At 35.4% G+C, this 20,777-nt stretch overlaps 1 protein-coding gene across 17 annotated transcripts in view; it reads right to left on the bottom strand.

The window, feature by feature from the left end:
- LOC110455709 overlaps positions 1 to 20,777 on the bottom strand; it is a 152,528-nt gene that overhangs the window by 73,357 nt on the left and 58,394 nt on the right. For 16 of the 17 annotated variants that reach the window (XM_021506010.1, XM_021506013.1, XM_021506001.1 and 13 more), the window contains 5 exons: positions 17,237 to 17,287; positions 15,829 to 15,885; positions 8,589 to 8,923; positions 7,859 to 8,207; positions 2,551 to 2,604 (listed from right to left, as the gene is read on the bottom strand). In XM_021506010.1, coding sequence (XP_021361685.1) covers positions 2,551 to 2,604; positions 7,859 to 8,207; positions 8,589 to 8,923; positions 15,829 to 15,885; positions 17,237 to 17,287 — 846 coding nt within the window. The remainder of the gene's footprint in view (positions 1 to 2,550; positions 2,605 to 7,858; positions 8,208 to 8,588; positions 8,924 to 15,828; positions 15,886 to 17,236; positions 17,288 to 20,777) is intronic. The other variant, XM_021506008.1, reaches the window with a different exon arrangement.

Raw genomic sequence — 20,777 nt, 5'->3', positions numbered from 1 at the left:
CTGTGCTTATCCACCTACAAGGCTCCTCAATAACTGTGCTTATTCGATGTTATAATTCTTACTCAATTTTGATGCTGAACCAATATCTTTGATAATTCAATATGTTTGCTTACCTTAGTCTTGTAATCAAAAGCTAGACAATATCTGTGCTTATGGACTGTTTAGGCTATGGTCTATCTAATTGATGTTTATGATTATATTGTGTGCTTATGAAAAAAGTGTTGAACCCATATTTCTAATTTCCTAAATCTGTATTCATCTATTTCAAACCTCTGAACAAAATACAAAACATTGTTAAAGATTGTAGAAGTCATCGTTATACATCGGGCATATCATATTTCACACAAGACAGGTTGCTTCATTCCACAGTAGAAATGTATTACATGTATAATCCACAGGCCTTCACATAAAATATTCATATATATATAGGTAATACATATCTATAGACTAAATCATTCTTGTATGTATATATATATATGTGTTTGTCCGTGTGTGTATATATAATACTGGACACATATCCGGTCAATGAGTGTTAATATAACTATATATATACATTTTACTTACTACACCTGTCACTTTCACCACCAAAACCAATTAGTAACAGTCGGTAGGTATTTCTTTACAGCTAATCTTACTATTAATCAAGATGACTAATATCTTTTCCAAAAGCATGATCAACTTAACATAAAATTCATAAAATGTTAATTTTGTTGTAGTTTCTTCATGAAGATATAAATGTTCTGCACCTTCTTTCAAGATCATAATTAGAATATGAACTGAAAAAGTTATATACCAATCTGAAAATGTGTATTGTTATGCTGCAAAGCTGACAATACTTGGAGTCTCAGGTTCCAACGACCCAGATGTACACAGTTCTGTTAGCATTACCCAAAAATAACACAACATTTACTTATAACTATGTTCAAATCACATAATGTCCCAGAATTTAGATAATAACAGTTTCAGCTTCGATATATATTTTGCCCTTTTTTAGTTGAAGGATACTACAAAATTATCCTAATTTTCATCCATATCTTTCCATACTTTTTTAGTATTTTCTGACCAGAAAAGCATCATGCACATTTATGAAAATATCAGTGCATCGATAAGGGCAGACTAAAAATATACATGTTTTCATGGAACGCTAATCAAAATTCTAAAGTAAGCTAAAGATATACTTTTCCTTTAACTCTAAACAAAATTCTAGGACAAGCTAAAAATATATGTTTCCTGTAACTCTAAATAAAGTTCTGCAGAGGTAACATCATATTATCATCAAGTCAATTCTAGTGCTAACCAAAGATTTCATACTTTTTTCAAATATTGTGCTTATTCAGTATTTCTGCTCAATGAACATGTGTACTTATTCCATCATCAACTTCATGCTTATAAAATTATCATGTTTTACCCTATAAATCTACTGTAAAAAGTGAAAATTACTTCGAAAAGATTTATATCCATTTCCTTAATGCATGTATACATGGGAAACACCATATTTTCACATTTTTGTAATTCAGTTTAAAAACTCACGCAAACCTTGCATATTTCAAGAGCGATGCAATCTTATTAATTAGTTTCTGATTCGTACTACCTGTTATATAACAAAACTACATATACACGGATCTTACAACATGCTTACAAGCGGTGTCTATGTGTATGCATATATATATGGGACCAACTGTCACCCACGCTATATACCACAACATGAATGTGACACTGTCACTTTTATTTGCATAATTAATAGCTTGCATGGCAATCTATTTTACAAGTCAAATGCACTGCTATAAAACAGATGTATATATATATATATATGCTCGGCGTTCTCTCTCATGAGGTGAAGCAGTATCACATGGCAGAACAGAGATGCATACAATTTAATGCTTTCGGCTTTGATGCATACCAATTGGAAGTGACACTTTTCTAACAAATTGTCATTTAAAAATTCTATAATAATTTCAACTGTCATTACTCGATTAAAAATCTTCCCTTTCAATTCTTTTTTTTTTACAAAATTTTACTTACAATGTTAAAATAAAGCAAATATTTTGCCTTTAAATCTTATTACACCAACATCAGGACTAAAACACTCATTGCCAATATTAGATAAAATAGCCAAACATGTAAAAAAGTGAAGAAAACTATTAAAACATGTTAAAAATAATCAAAATATTAGTGAAAAGAACATTATATTTGATATTGAAAAAGCTTAATTTTTATAGATATTCAAAGCCAAGCTGCCATTTATTTGACCAATACACTTAGGTATTGGTCTGCAGCCAATTTTTCACAATTCATAACAACATGACTAATGTCAGTTGACAGCCAGTGGATGAATACCATTAGATCCAATTTAAAACCACACATGACACTCGGAAGGTCAACAGCATACAGGCACAACCTGGAGGCTGGCGGGCAAGCTTAAGTTATGTGAGAGAGTTCGGTTGGTGAGAAAGATGCACAAAAAGCCCAGAAGTTGTGAAGGTTTTAGGACGAGTATAAAGTATGCTAATATGTACAGAAGTGACAGAATGGTGTAGTTTAAAATCTTACCCCCTGGCAGAGGCCCGTGACTAGAAAACTTCATGTCCTCGGGATGTCCCGCTTCTGAAAATGGTTTACACAATATTCACAACGCTGACTAGTAAAGTAAATCCTCGTGAAATTTTGGTGCCGTTTTTGATATCTGCACATCACAAGTCGGTTCGCTACTCGGCGACATGCATACTTCCTGGCCTAAAGTCTCAGACACCTATAATATAGACTGCTTAGCCAATGTACCGACACACTACAGCGACTCTGTCACAACACAGGTAAGGTCGCGGGTCAGCAGGTCAGAGGTCACGCCAGGTAGTCAATACTACAAAACGGTTCTCCCGCACATGACAGCAATAAGGGAATATTATTGTCATTGTACCGTGATCATATCAATAATCTTTTGATTTGGCTGTTGTGTATTATGAACCGACTGGTCTTCCCAACATTGGGCTCGGCCAAGCAGTTCGTGTACCGTTGTACCCCTAAGGTATACACACACACAGGTAAAAACATCCAGGTAAGACTTGTGTTGTAACACAGGTGTACCACAGGTAGACTAATTCCACAGGCTTATCGCGTTGTCCCAGAACCCAAAGGTATATGTATATGTACCAGAGCAGTTCACATCACCTTACATATTACAGTGGCCGGTTCTTGTAAATCCGCTTGGCAATCTTATCAAAACATTAGTTTGATACTATTTATACCTTTGCATGAAAGTACAAGTGCAAATATATATATATATATATATATACCAACCAGGTAGATACACATTTCAGGTATGACTGGTACCTGAGGTTGATTATATATTTGAATGCCTGTAGTTTCAGTAATCAAAACATTATCTTACCACGTACACTTTGGAGATAGCCGATATATCCGGAATACATTACACAAACAATTTAACGCTAGAGTGTTAAGTACGTTGAGAGCTACTTCAGGTACATACTGTTATTGTGCTGTCCACTCAAATTAATTAAAATCTCCAACATAAGATCTGTTATGAAGAACTTGATCTTCAACCAAGTATCAATAAATACACGTACCTATTTGAAGAATGAAAGGAAACGACTCCCAATTACACAATCAACATAGACATTTACATAAACACTGGTCGGTTTACAAGTGATCAATTTACTTAAACGTCTATTTCATTTAATCAAACTTCATATCTTAATGTTTAAAAGGCCAATAAAATATAAACCCTATATGCCATAAAACAGCTATTACGAATAATCTATGAACAATTTTTTTTAAAACTTTCTGCTTTGCATTTTAACAATTTCTTGTCAATCTTAAATTAAATATTTCAAATGAACTTTCAGAAGAAACATCTTCATTTTTCTTTTAAAAGGAAAAAAAATCAATTTCATTTTTTTCTTTTTTTCAATGCTTTAAAAGTTTCTCGAGTCTCAAATATCCATTGTAAAAAAATGGTCCAGTTTTATTTCAAACTACTTCTTTTTGATAACCATACAGTATAATTTTAAAATTTCAAAAGTTTAAATAAATTTCTTTACCATAGAAATACAATAACAGGTAAATATTTGTAACATACATGTATAATCAATTTCTCCTCAGGAGTATTTCACACGTTACCGACAGCTGTTGTCTATTTCCCTGTCCCAGATTATGACCTTGATTTGACTTTGATTTAATGGCTGCGACCTTGAAATGACCTCATTCTGTACTGACAAAACCCACAGAGATGGCATTTACATGAATTACCTGGTACTGTACCAAGTTTATGTTATCAGGGACAGAAAGTTGATCACAAATTAAAGTATAACAACCGTTGATGCATAACCACTGGATACAATTTTCACCTAACCTATCTCAGTTCTTACACAATGACCACACAATAACTATCTGTTTTATTAATTTTTTCTATAGGTAAATGATTTATAATTCAAGTCTTGTTCTAACAAACATATACTGTTTAAGTGTATACTTAATGCAAATTCAAGTAATTACTTAATTCTGATACTTTTGTGACAGAATACATTTTATTCCCATATAAACACTATAGGTGATTGTTTATATTAATTAATGAATGTTACATGTACTGAACAAAAAAAATATCAAGAAATTTTAGATGCAAAAAAAAATAAAATCTTTCCAATCAAACATTCTTGTAAAGTTAGCCTTTTTGCTATAAAAATCTCAAACAGCTTTATCTTAAAATAGGCAAGAATACATTTGACCTTTGTAAAGCTTTGCTCTCTAAGGATCTAAAACTCATCAAAAAAACATTGAGAGTCTATAATTAACATATTAACACCAAATTAGATAAATGCTACCACTTAGTAGATAGGAAGTCGGTGGAGACGATCCCAGACCTAGTTATACCTAATGTGGCTGTGTCACTACACAACGTTAGAGCCGACACGGTAATACGTCCCTGAAGCTATGGCCATATGTCCAGCAACGAAATCAATGGCTGTCTGGCTTGGGTTATTCCCCTTGGGCTTGTTGTATTGATATACTCGGTAAAACATTTCCCATGTGCCACACTACTTAGGCAGTTAACGGTGGTGATCTCTGGGAAAATTTGTAGTAAACCAAATGTCAATATTTATACTCTGTTATATTGGGTTATTTGACAGAATGGATTGTAGTTGTGTGATAAGCCTTTCATCATTTCTCTTGTAGGCTTTTGCAATTTGATGTACAATTTTGAAAGGTTTTTTGATCTGATGTAATTGCTTTAAAAATTGTTTTCCATTGACTGTTTTTTTGTGTTTATTGTCATCTTTCAACCGTTTATACCTAAGCATAAGGAAACAAATTATTAGCTGATCCACTAATTATTTTTGAGTTTTGTTTTGATGCTGTAGTTTTTGAGGTTTAAGTTCATTTAAATGTTTTGAGTATAAAAGAGCTTTTAACATACAGTTGTAAAACATCAAACAAAAAAAGAGAGAAAACAAAAAATAACTGTTTTAATTCTTTCTGTTAAAATAAAAATATTACTTCCTTTCTTGTAAGCACTCAGTTTGCATGAATAAACATTTTGTAAACACTTTTTTAAAATATAAACCAATCATGGACTTTTTAAATCTGAAATAATTAAGCACTCCAAGTGTTAGAGACCACTTGTGTTTAGAGACCACCTATGCTAGAGAACACTTGTGTTAAAGATCACCTGTGTTAAGAGATCATCTGTGTTAAGAGACCACTTGTGTTAGAAATCACTTGTATTAAGAGACCACCTGTTTTAAGAGACCACTTGTGTTAGAGATCACCTGTGTTTAGAGACCACCTGTGTTAGAGACCACCTGTGTTAATAGACCACTTGTGTTAAGAGACCACTTGTGTTAGAGATCACTTGTGTTAAGAGACCACCTGTTTTAAGAGACCACTTGTGTTAGAGATCACCTGTGTTAAGAGATCACCTGTGTTAAGAGACCACTTGTGTTAGAGACCACCTGTGTTAGAGACCACTTGTGTTAGAGATCACCTATGTTAAGAGATCACCTATGTTAAGAGACCACCTGTGTTAAGAGATCATCTGTGTTAAGAGACCACTTGTGTTAGAGACCACTTGTGTTTAGAGACCACTTGTGTTAGAGATCACCTGTGTTTAGAGACAACTTGTGTTAGAGATCACCTATGTTAAGAGATCACCTGTGTTAAATACCACTTGTGTTGTTAGAGATCACTTGTGTTAGAGATCACCTGTGTTTAGAGATCACCTGTGTTAGAGACCACCTATGCTAGAGACCACTTGTGTTAGAGATCACCTGTGTTTAGAGACCACTTGTGTTAAGAGATCACCTGTGTTTAGAGACCACCTGTGTTAGAGACCACCTGTGTTAAGAGATCACCTGTGTTAAGCTATTACCTGTGTTAAGAGAACATTTTTATAATAGTTTGACTGTATGTTCTCTATAGAAATACATTTAGTTACACAAATAAACTAGAGTCCACAGATTTCCATATCGATGAAATACTAATTAGTTTATGAAATAAAATCCAAATCTGGTTCACGTAACAGCTGTGTCTGTCATTCAGGTAGGCTTAGCCTGGTTAGGCCAAATAAAGAAATATCTGTTTCCCATGTACTCTAACTTTCCTTAGTTTTGGTGCTGCCCTAAACTTTTTCAACTGCAAAAATATACCTTAAGAATCTAAATGTTTGTACAAAAAAAAAAGTTGCTTATTTACCTACATTGGAATCTATTTATAGTTTTTTTTTTGCCTGAAGAAAATGACAGAAAACAGACGAAATGTTCACTTGGCCTAAAAGATATCTATTTCGGGAACACCTGTTGATTGGGTCACAGGTGTGCATCTAATTTACACAGGATTCATTTTTTCAATATTGTTTCCGTCTAGTCAGTGGTTAACATTTTTTTTCTCTCCAGTGTATTGTTTCCGTGTCAAAGGGACATCATTTTAAAATGAAAGTTCATTTTTATAATTATGAAAAAAGTTATATGCTGAAGTTAATAAGTTTTGTTCTTGAAATAGAAGAATACTGGGGGTCTAAAAATGGGATGATTCAGAGTACCCAGAGAAAGCCCACATCTGATCGAGAAATGAAACCCCGACCATCTTGCTGAAGAGCATGTGTATTAACCATTGAGTCAATAGACCTTCCCTAGTGGGACGCTTATTAACGATAATAAAAGTTGACAAGATGACTAAATTAACATAATGGGAGACACACAAATATTCAGATACCACACACCATATATGTGTCTCACACTCCTTAACACATGAAAACCAGCACACAGACATCCAGATAACATTTCTCTGTCTCACCCTCGATGACATACTTGCACCCAGACAACATTTTTATGTCTCAGACTGGGAGACAAACTGTCACCCAGACAACATTTGTATGTCTCAGACTGGGAGACAAACTGTCACCCAGACAACATTTTTATGTCTCACAATGGGAGACAAAATGTAACACAACATTTTGTGTCTCGCTCTTACAGACAAACTGTCAACCAGACAACAGTATTGTGTCTCACACTGGGAGACACATGCAGTACACAGGCATAGAAATCTGGACACTTTTACTTTGTCTCAAAATTGAAGATACACCCAGTATACAAACATATGGAGACCTTTACCATGTCTCAAATAGGAGACTTACTAAAATGCAGACAAATTCACTCAGGCAAAGACTGATGACTGTTTTGAATTTCAAATTGTTTGGCCTATAAAGCCAGATGCTTTGTATTGACCATTTCAAATAAATCTGTCACAATATCATAAACCATAAAAGGCTGAATACCTTGAAAACTTCTAGACTGTATTTTTTTACAAAATGTTAGCTCCCTTAGCGGGCTTATATATGAACATAGCTTACGTCTGCTCTTCTGTAGAAGGGTGATGAAGGGGCTCTGTGTGGGGGGTAAGTGGTTCATGTCTTCCTCCTCCGCACCCTCACGTCCAAACGCACTACTGACCGAAGGTTCTCGGGACTTCTTTGAGTCGGATTGAACCACCAGGTCAGGCACCTGCTCCGGGAAAGGTTCGGGATATGGATCGGAGTAGGGTTCTGAGTATGGCTCCGGATGGGTAAAGTGACTGTTCTCTGCCCAAGCTTGTGTTTGTGGGACTCTCTCGTCGGGAACCTCAGAGTTAGGGACTCTTTCTCCTGGTGGAGGTTTCCAACTTCTCACCTCCTTTGAGATTAATGCCCCAATATCCTTATGCTGAACAGCACAGAAATAAAACATGTGGACTAAATATCTTCTAAATCAACAATTGTACAGGATTTGTAACAAACATAAAATATTGATCTATGAAATTATGGATTTGACAGTTTGCATACTAAACTGAATTTTATGCAGCAGTTTTCAAGTAAAAAATGATACCATCAACAACATCACATTTGTTGCGCCATTTGCAAATATCTTTAAATATGATCGTAGAATTTTATAAATATTTTCCATCAAATTTCAGACAAATTATTTTTAAATATGTTTAGAGATTAATTCAGTAAGCATAACAAATATTGTATATATCTAAACTAATTTCAACTGATAATTAAAAGAGTTCTTTTTCTTTCCTAATTAGAGTTTCTCAATAAATACCTCTCTAACTGGCTGAGACCAAGAATTATCTATTGTGTCCGTCTGTCCGATCGGCGACCTTTCCGTGCGCCCTACAGAAGGTCTGTCGGAAGGAGATTTGTCCGAGGCTATTCGAACAGGTTTATACTCCTTCCTCACGACGTCTGGCCCGCCCCCTGGTTTCCAGATTGAGGCCACATTTTGTGAAGTGGTGTGGACGTCATATGACACGTTTGGACTACCACGATCGGCAGGAGGATCCTGAACGGTCACATGACCATCCTTCTGCGGAGATGTATGAGATTCATCGGTAACTAGACTGTCTAGCAGTTCCTTGTACAGGTGGGCGGGGTAATCTGTCGGGGAAAAAAAGGGGAGAAAGATATGAGGAAAAGTAAAGAGACCACATATATCACTTCTGTCCAATAAATTACAGACAAAGTGCCATTTGTTTTGGTCCCCGATTGGGATATTTGTTGGCATGAACCTCGTGTGGAAACCTGGAATTGGTTTGTCTCGGAAACATATTCTTGAATCCACATTAATTTCAGAAAATTGCATTTTTTTTCAGTTTTTGATTTCTGTAAATTTTACAAAATCAAACGTTTTCTGAAAAACATTCAAACCTGCTAATACGATTACCTCAATTAAGAGACCACCTGTTCTTCATTGTAGCTATTTCATTTTGAATTGAACCTGTCTAATACAAGTTCGACTGAAATAGGAGATATCCATATGAAGTAAAATCGGTGAAAACATTTTGTTGCACCAAAACCCACTACATCTGTGTAGAGTAATTGGTTTCATAATCCGTTTGTGATTTGTTATAGATATGGACACTTTTCAGCAAATTAGATTNTGTACCACTGATCTCGGTGATTATGTCAGACAGGAAAATCTATACCCACTAGCAAGGTTTGGGAGTATCTAGGGTGATATCTATACCAGGGGATCCCCCCAACAAATTGTTCCATCAGAACAGACTTCAAGGGGAACAGGTCTTACAGACCGTGCATAGTTAACACAACAACATCTCAGAGAATACAGGTTAACAATGATCTCCATATATAATGAAAACAAAAACTTACAAACAAATATTTCTGGGTAAAAATAATTACAAAACAAATAAGGAAAACATGTAAATATCCCATTGATTGTGTTGCCAGTTGAGTGAAAAAACATCCAGATTGAAATGGTTAAGTTGACAATACTTTGTAAAACTGTAACCAATTAGGTTGAGCAGAACATCAGAATCTACAGTAGAAACCTAGAAGAGAAATGAGATGTCTGTTACCTGCCAATAAAGTGCCCTAAATTAGTTGTATCATTCCCAGCATCTTGTTTCATCCAACATAGGCCCACCTTATACCACTTATTCATTAGACTGTTGTCAAAGTGTCTGTTCCCTGGTACAAAACACTCAATAAATCGCCCATAAATTTATTGTCCTGCTGTTTCGGACTTTGTGTATGCCGCGTGTATTGTGGTTCATGTTCCAATAACAGCTTGCAGACGAAAGAAACAAATTTGACCTGGTGATGCTTGTGTGGTGTTTATATAGATCCAATTAGCGCTTTTCTTCAGAATCAGCATGCAGTAGCATACTGCTCTGGATCAGTATAGAAACAGCTTGGACTCAGTATAGCTAATGCTGTCATATAATCAGTATAGAATCAGTATAGAAATGCACATGTTTTCTTCAAATTTCTTAAAAGTGAGACTGTTTACCTCTATTTCCTCAGAATCACCATGGATTCCTAAACCTAAGATTATATGTCTATACAGATTTCTGCATTTGGGATATATTGTAAACAGTGCTCTCTAAAGTAATCGATGCGACAGCAATATCCCAGTTATTAAAACAACAGTCTCAAATGCCAATACTGAAACATCACTACTCAAATTAGTGCTGAAACGTTTTCATGCAAATCAAAATTGGAACAGCTTTATCAAAACAAAAACTGAAACTGCTTTAATTTTGAAACAGCTTTATCAAGATCAGTATTTGAAACAGCTTATCCAGATAAAAACTGAAAACAGCTTTATCTAGATAAATACTGAAAACAGCTTTATCCAGATAAATACTAAAAACAGCTTTATCATGATAAATACTGAGACAGCTTAATAATTATGAATACTGAAACAAGCTTTATAATGATAAATACTGAAACAGCTTTATCCAGATAAATACTGAGACAGCTTTAGGAGAGGAGGAGGGGGATGAGAATAATAATGATAAATACTAAAACAGCTTTATCATTATAAATACTGAAACAGCTTTATAACGATAAATACTGAAACCGCTTTATCATGATAAATACTGAAACAGCTTTAACCATACCAGTTCCTAAAATAGCTTTTATCCATATCAGTACCTGAAATAGCTTTATCCACATCAGTAGTGAAACATATTTATCCAGATAAATACTGAAAAAAACTGTTCAAGGAGTCAGGTCCTTCAGGTGTTAACTGATAATTATCATGATAAAAACCAAAACAGCTTTATTCAGATCAATGATGAAACAGCTTTATCCAGATCAGTATTTGAAACAGTTTTATCTTAAGTGAGAAACAGCATGATAGTGACTAGTTTTGCAAGGAGTCAGTTTCTAAACATGTCGTTTGGGTGATTTTTTCACTGTTTAGACTCGGTACTAGTCATTACCACCTGTCAACATTCATTGTTTACACACAGCACATCGACTCCACGTGTTAGAAACGTTTCCCTTTCACACTTCAGAAAATCTACGCCATCAATTCCACATGTTTCTGATAAATCAGTTCCACGAGAAAGACCTGATTCCTGTTGAGACGAAATCTACAAGACTCTTCTACATCAATTCCACATGCTAACCGGTGAATACAAATCCTAAAGACATTGACTCCACATGTCAGAAACATATCCAATTTGATAGTAATATCCAAAAGATTGGAAATTGATTCCATGTACCAGAACCTTTAGTACGCCTGCCCTGTAAACAAAGATCGGAGACGTTACAAGTTGTCTGTGCTTGGAGACATTCCAACACCACAGTTCCGTGCCTCTAACATTATCGTATAGGCACACGCCATACCAATGTGAAGCTAAAACTTCCGGGCAGATGGAAGTCAAAATCGCAAAATCAATAGGGCTTCGGGTTTTGTAGTACCGACTTTTCCCGCTTCATGATTGTAGCGGCCCTCCTCAGCCACGCTAAGGCATAACACCGTGTCAACATACTCCCCTGAAAGTCCCTTCAGGCCCTGTATTGATAATCCATATCATCTGGTGCAGTGGTCAATAGTTTTACCCACTAACCAGTCAGCTCTAAGGACAAAACTGGACAATGGTCAAATTGATCAACAAAAATGTTTTCATCTATTGTAGCTCTAATAGTTTTAGTTTATTTCTGTTCTCGGTTAGAAAAGTTTGTGATAGCCATTGTTGACAAAAAGTGGGTCAGCTCAAAGGCCAAAATGGACAATGGTCAAATTGATCAACAAAAATGTTTTCATCTATTGAAGCGTTAACAGTTTTAGTTTATGTCTGTTCTCGATTAGAAAAGTAAGTGAAAGCCACTGTCCACAAAAAAGTGTTGTAAAACAGTACTTATAAAACTATGACAAAAATTTGTTGATAGTTTTATGTTAATTTATAGAGGTCATCAATGGGGTCACGTTATCCCATATTTATTTATTTTAGGAGAAATCAATACTTATGAATATTGGTTTTCTCCTATAGCAAGTCAATTGGTTACTGAATGGCCCTGAAGACAACATTTATTATCTTTGTCTGAATTGATTCAGGAAATTTCAACAATTACTATAACAAAAAAAATCAATATCATGCATAATCACATTTTGGTGTATATATCCAATATGACAAAATTTTAAATAAGCAGTTAACTTTCATATTTATAAATACATTTTATTTATTTAATAACAATAATGAAATAAGTTTTTCCAACTTGCATTAAAAATTCAGTGTGGAAGAACACAGGGGTTTTAACTTAGGAGGAAACCGGAGCACTCGGAGAAAACCCATTTCTTCACATATGCATATCAATGTTTCACATTAAAAGATTTTTAATTAAATATCACTGCCTGAATTATTTCTTTCTTTTCATATAAATACTATTTCAGGTCACAAAAGCTATTGAAAAACTAGCCAGAACCAGATTTTAACAAAAACTTTGATTTTCAATTAATAGAATTATGATAATTGTAGATTGAATTGGACCGAGAAGACGAGGAGGTTATTGCTACACATGAAATGAACTCTATTTCCAGGAAGTGTATCAGGCCAGGAAACCATTAACGCACTGTAATTATAATTATTGACCGAAGACGGCTACCTAAAAGCTTGAACAACTTGAAGCCAAAAGGTCGTGAAAACTGGATGATCACGATCTTATAAACGATAGAAAGCCATGTACATGTAATATAAAACGTCCCACTTCTGATGACATTTCATTTCATCGAAACTGTTAAATAATTATTAAGTAAGCTAGGAAAGTCTTTACTTGTGCAAAGAAAAAAGAAAACATTTTTTGACTTTCATAAATCGTATTCCTCAGCTTATGAGAGTAACACTGATCTACCTCTACAGCTTATGATATAAGGTCTTGAGGTGGTTCCACAGCTACCTTGCTAACAATTTAAAATACATGTTTAATTGTTTAAAATTCTCATGTTTCCAAACAGTGTTGAGAGCAGAAACACCTGGCTTTTGTTTTGAATTTCATTCTATATATGTACAATCAAGCTTTATGGTTTTTAACTGAACTTTGAACTTTATCGATTACAAACATCAAATTCAATATTACCAAATATGATATGTGTTTTGACCTCACAAGATTTTATTTCTGTTTGTAATTTGTTTTTTTTTATAAAACTATTTAATCTCCATTATCTCGTTATCCTTGGGCTTGGCGACTTCTGCATAGGAACACCTCTAAAAGCATTAATGAAATACATCAATAGCAAAACATTTGTTTCAAAGTATAACAAGCCTATAAATATACATTATGTATACTGTACAAACAAAAATTTGTGCTAAGGTTTTGTTTTTGTTTTTATCAACTAGTAGGTAAAATGATTTTGCAAATATCTGTATTGATCAACAAAGACAAAAGTCCAAACAATACTTACATGCTTTACACCATCAACAGAAGAAAATCATTTTGAAATTCTCAGTAGAAGCTCATGAAGCTGACAATGCTTTGCTGAATTAGTTCCAATTCCCAGGTTCAACACATTTATAGCCCAGTCCAGTAAATATCCACATATAGTCCTGGTGATTTGAACCGATCTGTTAGCTTTCAGATAAATCAACTTCACCCACACACACAAAGCTAATTATGAATACCAATCAACTGAAGAGGTAATGGCCGATGCAAGTGTCCAGTCTTCTGACCACTGGGAAGCATGGAGATCTCTTGACTGTAACTAATGGACACAGCTGTATCGTTCGGACTGACCTTTCTGTACTGGTCTCTCAGCACTGACCAACTTATAACTGACACAGCATCCACACCCAGTCCATACAGCAGAGTGGAATATGTTCCCTGACCAGATGTATAAATCGTAACTGCTTGACCATCCAATAATACAACTTAACCATTAGCATTGCTAAGGACAGTTAACTCTGGCCACTCAGCTTGGACCTGGTCAAATGACTGACCACTTTTGTTTACATCTGGAACTTACATCCTACAGAGCTATGTTTATTTCCCCATCAAACCTGTAGCTCGGAGGGCACTGGACCATGAAATGAGGGTATAGCACCTATATACTGGTACACATTAGATCACACCTTCCAATTTCCTGTTCTAATTGCAGGGAAAGCTGAGAAGGGGATTAGTAGGACTGGAAGGAAAGGATAAAGATAAGGAGAAGGGGGTGAAGGATAAGGATCAGGAGATGACGGGAGGGACGAGAATATGGAGAGAAAGGGAGGGATATGGAGAGGGAGAGGAGGGGGATGAGAATAGGGAGAGGATGGTTGGATTTAGATAGGGAGAGGAGGAGGGGGATGAGAATAGGGAGAGGATGGTTGGATTTAGATAGGGAGAGGAGGAGGGAGATGAGAATAGGGAGAGAAGCAGATGGATGTGGATAGGGAGAGGAGAGGAAGGATGTGGAAAGGGAGATGAGGAGAGGGAGGAGAAAAGGGAGAGGAAGGGAGGGATTTAGAAAGGGAGAGGAGGAGGGGGACAAGAATAGGGAGAGAAGCAGATGGATGTGGATAGGGAGAGGAAGAGAGGGATGAGAATAGGGACATGATGGTTGGGATTTAGATAGGGATAGGAGAGGGATAAAAATAGGGAGAGGAAGGGAGGTAATTATTTTGGATAGGGAAAAGTGGAGAGGGATAAGAATAGGAAGAGGAGGGGAGGTATATGGATAGAGAGAAGAGGAGATGGATGAGAATAAGGAGAGGAGGAGAGGGATTTGGATACGGAAAAGTGAAATAGGGAAAGGAGGGGAGGGATTTGGATAGGGAAAGGTAAAATAAGGAGAGGATAGGATGGTAAATATGAGGCTAAGAAGAGGTGGGAAAAAGTGAGGATAGGTAGAGGTAATGAAGGGAAACATGAGGATAGAGAGAGGAAATTAGGGGAAGGATAAGTAATGAAGAGGTCAGGAAAGATGAAGATAGAAAGGAGAGAGGAAGGGAAAGATGGGGAATGGATAGAAGGAGGAGAATGCCAAATGAAAGAGAAGGGAAAGAAGAGGATGGGAAATAGAGAAGGGAGGGGAAGATGAGGATAGGGAGATGAGGGTAGGGGAAGGATAAGGAAAGAAAGAACAAGGGAGGGGAAGGATGAGGAAAGGGAGAAGTAGGGAGGGAAAATATGATGATACAGAGATGATGGGAAGAATGAGTAAAGAAAGAGCAAGGGAGTGGAGGGATGAGGATGATTAGAGGAGAGGAGGGGAAAGATGAAGATAGAGAGAGGAGGGGAAGAATGAGGAAAGAAAGAGCAAGGGAGGGGAAGGATGAGGATGATTAGGGGGGAGGAGGGGAAAGATGGAGATAGAGAGAGGAGGTGAAGGACAAGTCTAGGAAGAAGAAGGGAGGGGAAGGATGAGAACAGATGTATTGTGATGGAGAAATAGAGAAAGAGAGAGAAAGAGACAGAGACAGAGAGAGTGGATCAAGAATATTAGAGAAAAGGACATAAGTTTTTGCAGTGTTCCATAATGAGTACCAACCACAAAAGACAGGACAAAGTGAGTATGAAGACAGGAGTACAATATTTACAATCCGAGTACTCACCAGTTCCATTTGTAGGCGGCTGATGATGATCCGAATGGTTCACTTGTGAAGTGGAATCTTTAAACAGAGAATACACAACACATATAAATCTCCCGAAATAAATAATTAAATCCCGCCTAGGAGGAATTTCACACCACACAAACCCCACACTGATAACAGTTTGGGAACGCAGAGGGAAAATCTCAGTACAGGGGTATTAATATCATTACTGTACTTTTAATTAGTGACGCAAATCTATTACGGATCGCTCCATAACATTTGTAGCTACTTAATTAGACTAAGTCGGAGTGCCTACTAATACTCCACTGGTGGTTAAAGATGGCGACTTTTATTTCATTTCATCCCCACAAACTGATGGCAAATTGAATTTTAATGTCCGACATATACCAGCGATGGAAACTCTCGGCTGACCCTACAGTTCAGCCGAAATCAATATCCGAACATTTTTCTCCTGGTAAGGTGCACATATACATATATATATGTATATAGCAGACTTCCTTCCTGATCTTATCAAAATTACGATATGTGATTATGCATCTCTATACATGTATTTATCGGAATTCCACAGAGAAATTTTAACTACAAATTACATAAATATTTATAAACAAAATGTTTAAAGGACTTGAATACATTGAACTTTTTATTATTATTATTTAACACAAACTTAACATTAATGTACCTAATTTCAGACTAAATATAGATGTAACAAAATTAACTTCACACTTCTCTGACAAAGTAAGAAATGCTGTCATGATATTAGAAAGAAAAAAATCTAGTAACTTTGACATTTGAAATTAAATCTAGGTTTCATTTCATTGATAGCTTGATTATCATCATTGAACAAATAAATATACAAAATTTGGCCCTGTATAACATTTTTTGGTTGGTTGGCCATAAGGAATAAATCAGTTAATCAATAAATCAATTTCACATGTATATATTTCACCTCATAATTATTCCAATAAGATTTAAAAGAGAAATCGACAACTGCAAGAAATGTCAGAACCAAAATGTTTCTTGTCTAATGAATGACCTTGCAGACCTTTCAAATTGAAACAAATTCCTTTTCTATCGACAATTTTAACCCTTACATGCTTATAATTTTCTAATAACCCTAGCCATAGCAAACATTTTCACCGAGGAGCCAAACCAAGATCCATTTCGTCTTTTCCGTCTTTAACCCTTACATATCTACACAAATTTTTATCGTGATGTGTGTATATGTATGTAACAAATATCTCCCAGACCACCAGCTTATCTGACTTGACACATGCTATCAAAGTGTCTGTGTACATCGAAATGCAGGTTTTGATACGGACAAACTTTCAACTGTGACAGCAGATTGGAAACGATTTTGACAGCAGCTACGGGGGGAAAAAATCTGGTAATGTAACTCAACTGGACTTACCCAGGCTGATGTTGGCAGAAGTGGATACATGTTGGGTTCTTGGATCCTCCTCTGTAAGAGAAAAAGTTAGGAACGAGATGAAGATAGCCGTCTATGGACATACAAATGACCGGTCGGGCGTAATATCATATTTTCAGACAAGTTTCTAAAGTTCTCCGAATGGCAAAGCTCCTTATCAGCACATGAAAATAGACACTTCCAAATGCCAATCTCAAATATACCTTTCCATTTTTTTCTGAGAGGTATCAGATTATTTGCCAAAATTACTTGTTCTCCAGTTCTCGGTGAGAAACATGAAGGTATTCCAAACATGAAGTGAATCCAGCGGGGAACTGCGGATACAACCTTACCGAATGTGACCCCGGTTTTGATATTACTTTCGTCTGACCACAATTTTTTTTCTCATAAATATAGAAATTCTTGGCATTTTTTGTACATGTGTATCTATGATTGGGGTTTCTTATCAAAGCAGGGTCGTCAAAATGATGCCATTGTGAGAAACAACAATGGAGCCTGGTTTGTGTCAAGTTCTTCCTGGCAACTTAGTAACCAGTGGTACCGCATTTACAATATAAAACATCCCAAGTAACCAGTGGTACCGCATTTACAATATTAAACACCCCAAGTAACCAGTGGTACCGCATTTACAATATTAAACACCCCAAGTAACCAGTGTTACCGCATTTACAATATTTAGCACACCAACCAACCAGTGGTCTGTATTTATATGTAATATCAAGTACTTCAGTATTCAATGATACCGTAAGTACAATATTGAACACCCCAAGTAGCCAATGATACCGTATTCATACAAAATATCCGAAGCAACCAGTGATACCGTATTTACAATCTTAAACACCCCAAGTAACCAATGAAGTATTTAACTTAGGGCTCATTTGGTAATAACTACTGTGCTAAATTACAGATTTGATGAGTTAAGCTGAATAGTCTAGCCCAGCTGAAACTCTTAAACAGGGTTTTTATGAAGTACATGTATTAGTATATAGACAAAAGACAGTTTTGAATTAAATATGCTATATTTTCTTTTCGTTTTCTTATTTTCACTATGTATATTGACTTAATTCCTGAAATAGAGTGTTTGATAAGATTATTAGTAAATATTAGCAAAATTCACATCAAAAACATAAGAACCCGCTGTTATGAAATTCACAAACATTTTCCAGTGATTAAAATTAATGCATGATATGGAACGTTGACAATATTATCACATGATTCAGGTTTGCAGTAAAAAGCAAAGTTCCCTGATCAATTCTTCCAAAACAATTTCCCGACTTTCTTGCCATTTTAAATTCTACCAAAATACAATTTTCTTACATTTCTTTGCCTATGGTTTGGTGTAAAAAGTAACATTGACACAAGTCTACCTAACACTGGGTCAACATTGATAAGCTTATATCTACACTACGGAGAAAACTTGTAATTATGGCCATGATTATAGGGACTGGTGGCCTGTATTTACACCTTTTTTCATTAAATGGTTCACAATTCAAAATACAATATACAGTACTTTATTTTGAGAAATTTAAGGTTTGATAACAAATGTAAAAAAAATATCTAGGGGAAAAAAAATGGTAACACCTATTACATAAGTATGTCTATTAGAACATTTACGGTTTTACCAGGAGATCTGAATGATTAACCAATATCTACTTTACCAATTTAACTGGAGAATTTTCCAATATTTATTTTGCAAACATCTATCAAACCAGAAAACCTTGAACCACCATTGCTGACAATACTTACAAAAGATTACAAGATTGCAAGACCCCATATGAAGTATATTTGACACCAGTCTTATGATGCTTATTTGACACCTGTCTTATGATGCTTATTTGACACCTGTCTTATGATGCTTAATTGACACCTGTTTTATGATCCTTATTTGACACCTGTCTTATGATTCTTATTTGACACCTGTTTTATGATGCTTATTTGACACCTGTCTTATGATGCTTAATTGACACCTGTTTTATGATCCTTATTTGACACCTGTTTTATGATTCTTATTTGACACCTGTTTTATGATCCTTATTTGACACCTGTTTTATGATCCTTATTTGACACCTGTTTTATGATCCTTATTTGACACCTGTTTTATGATGCTTATTTGACACCTGTCTTATGATGCTTAATTGACACCTGTTTTATGATCCTTATTTGACACCTGTTTTATGATCCTTATTTGACACCTGTTTTATGATCCTTAATTGACACCTGTTTTATGATCCTTATTTGACACCTGTTTTATGATTCTTATTTGACACCTGTTTTATGATGCTTAATTGACACCAGTTTTATGATCCTTATTTGACACCTGTTTTATAATTCTTATTTGACACCTGTTTTATGATTCTTATTTGACACCTGTTTTATGATTCTTATTTGACACCTGTTTTATGATTCTTATTTGACATCTATCTTATGATGCATATTTGACACCTGTTTTATGATTCTTATTTTTTTATCTTTCTTATACAATATTGGATACACATTTTATGATGCTTATCTGACACACATGTTAATGTGATATACCGGTACTGACACATTTTTATTAACCATTTATTGACCTTTTCTGTGTCGATGGGTCGAAAAGAATGTAATTACTGAAAACATATTTGGTCATGAAATTATATAGATAGTCCTCGCTAGGTTAATCACATTATCAGACTTGCCCCCATCTCTAGAATATTGAATCATTTAGAAAAAAAATAACTCTAAAAAAAAATTATCACTTGGACCAAGTTCTGAACTAGGGGGAGATAAGCTAGTAGTAAAATGCAGCCAGTCTATCACATCATATACACATAGAATTCTTCCCATCCTCTCTGATGTCAAGGTCAGACATAAGCCAACTACATTTTGGATTCAATTTCATTCAATTTCAGATTCCATCTAACTGTAACAGTGCTGGACAGCCCTGGTGGGATGAAATTGGACTTTATTGAGTATCTGGTTTCCCATAAATAAACTGACTTTGTTTATCCCTGTAGATTCTGTTACATCATCTTTCAACATCCATGTACCCATCAAAAATGGTGCTTAGAGTAAATTAGGGCATGGCCTTGTGATGTCTTTTTTAATTTGTAAACTCTACACCATTCACAGAAATAGACATCACAGTACATGAAATAGACATCAGCTAAAGACCACAACAAGTAATTTCATATCAGAGTGAGGCTGTGATGATCAGGCTAATGTTAGAAAGACTGAATGATTTAAGTTTTCAGTCAACCGATACAGAGGACATCCAAACCCTGATCAGGTTTAGACCATAAAGTTACCATACTGAGGGTGTCCATTTGAACTAAATGTGTTGAAGAGTTCAAGAGATATCTTGTATACAAACTTTCTTCTATGAACACAAACACTAACAGATAAAGTGATAATATTATCCACACCCAAAACCTTCCAATAAAGGAAGGGGATATATCATACATCACCATTATTGTATATTTCCTCTTAGTGCGGCAATACCCTCCTCTATCTATTCTGTAGGAGGTTCATTTATGAGAGTATAACT

The sequence above is a fragment of the Mizuhopecten yessoensis genome, unplaced genomic scaffold (assembly GCF_002113885.1).
Source record: "Mizuhopecten yessoensis strain PY_sf001 unplaced genomic scaffold, ASM211388v2 scaffold8361, whole genome shotgun sequence".
In the NCBI taxonomy this organism is placed as follows: Eukaryota; Metazoa; Mollusca; class Bivalvia; order Pectinida; family Pectinidae; genus Mizuhopecten; species Mizuhopecten yessoensis.
This window is presented reverse-complemented; position numbering and strand designations above follow the sequence as displayed.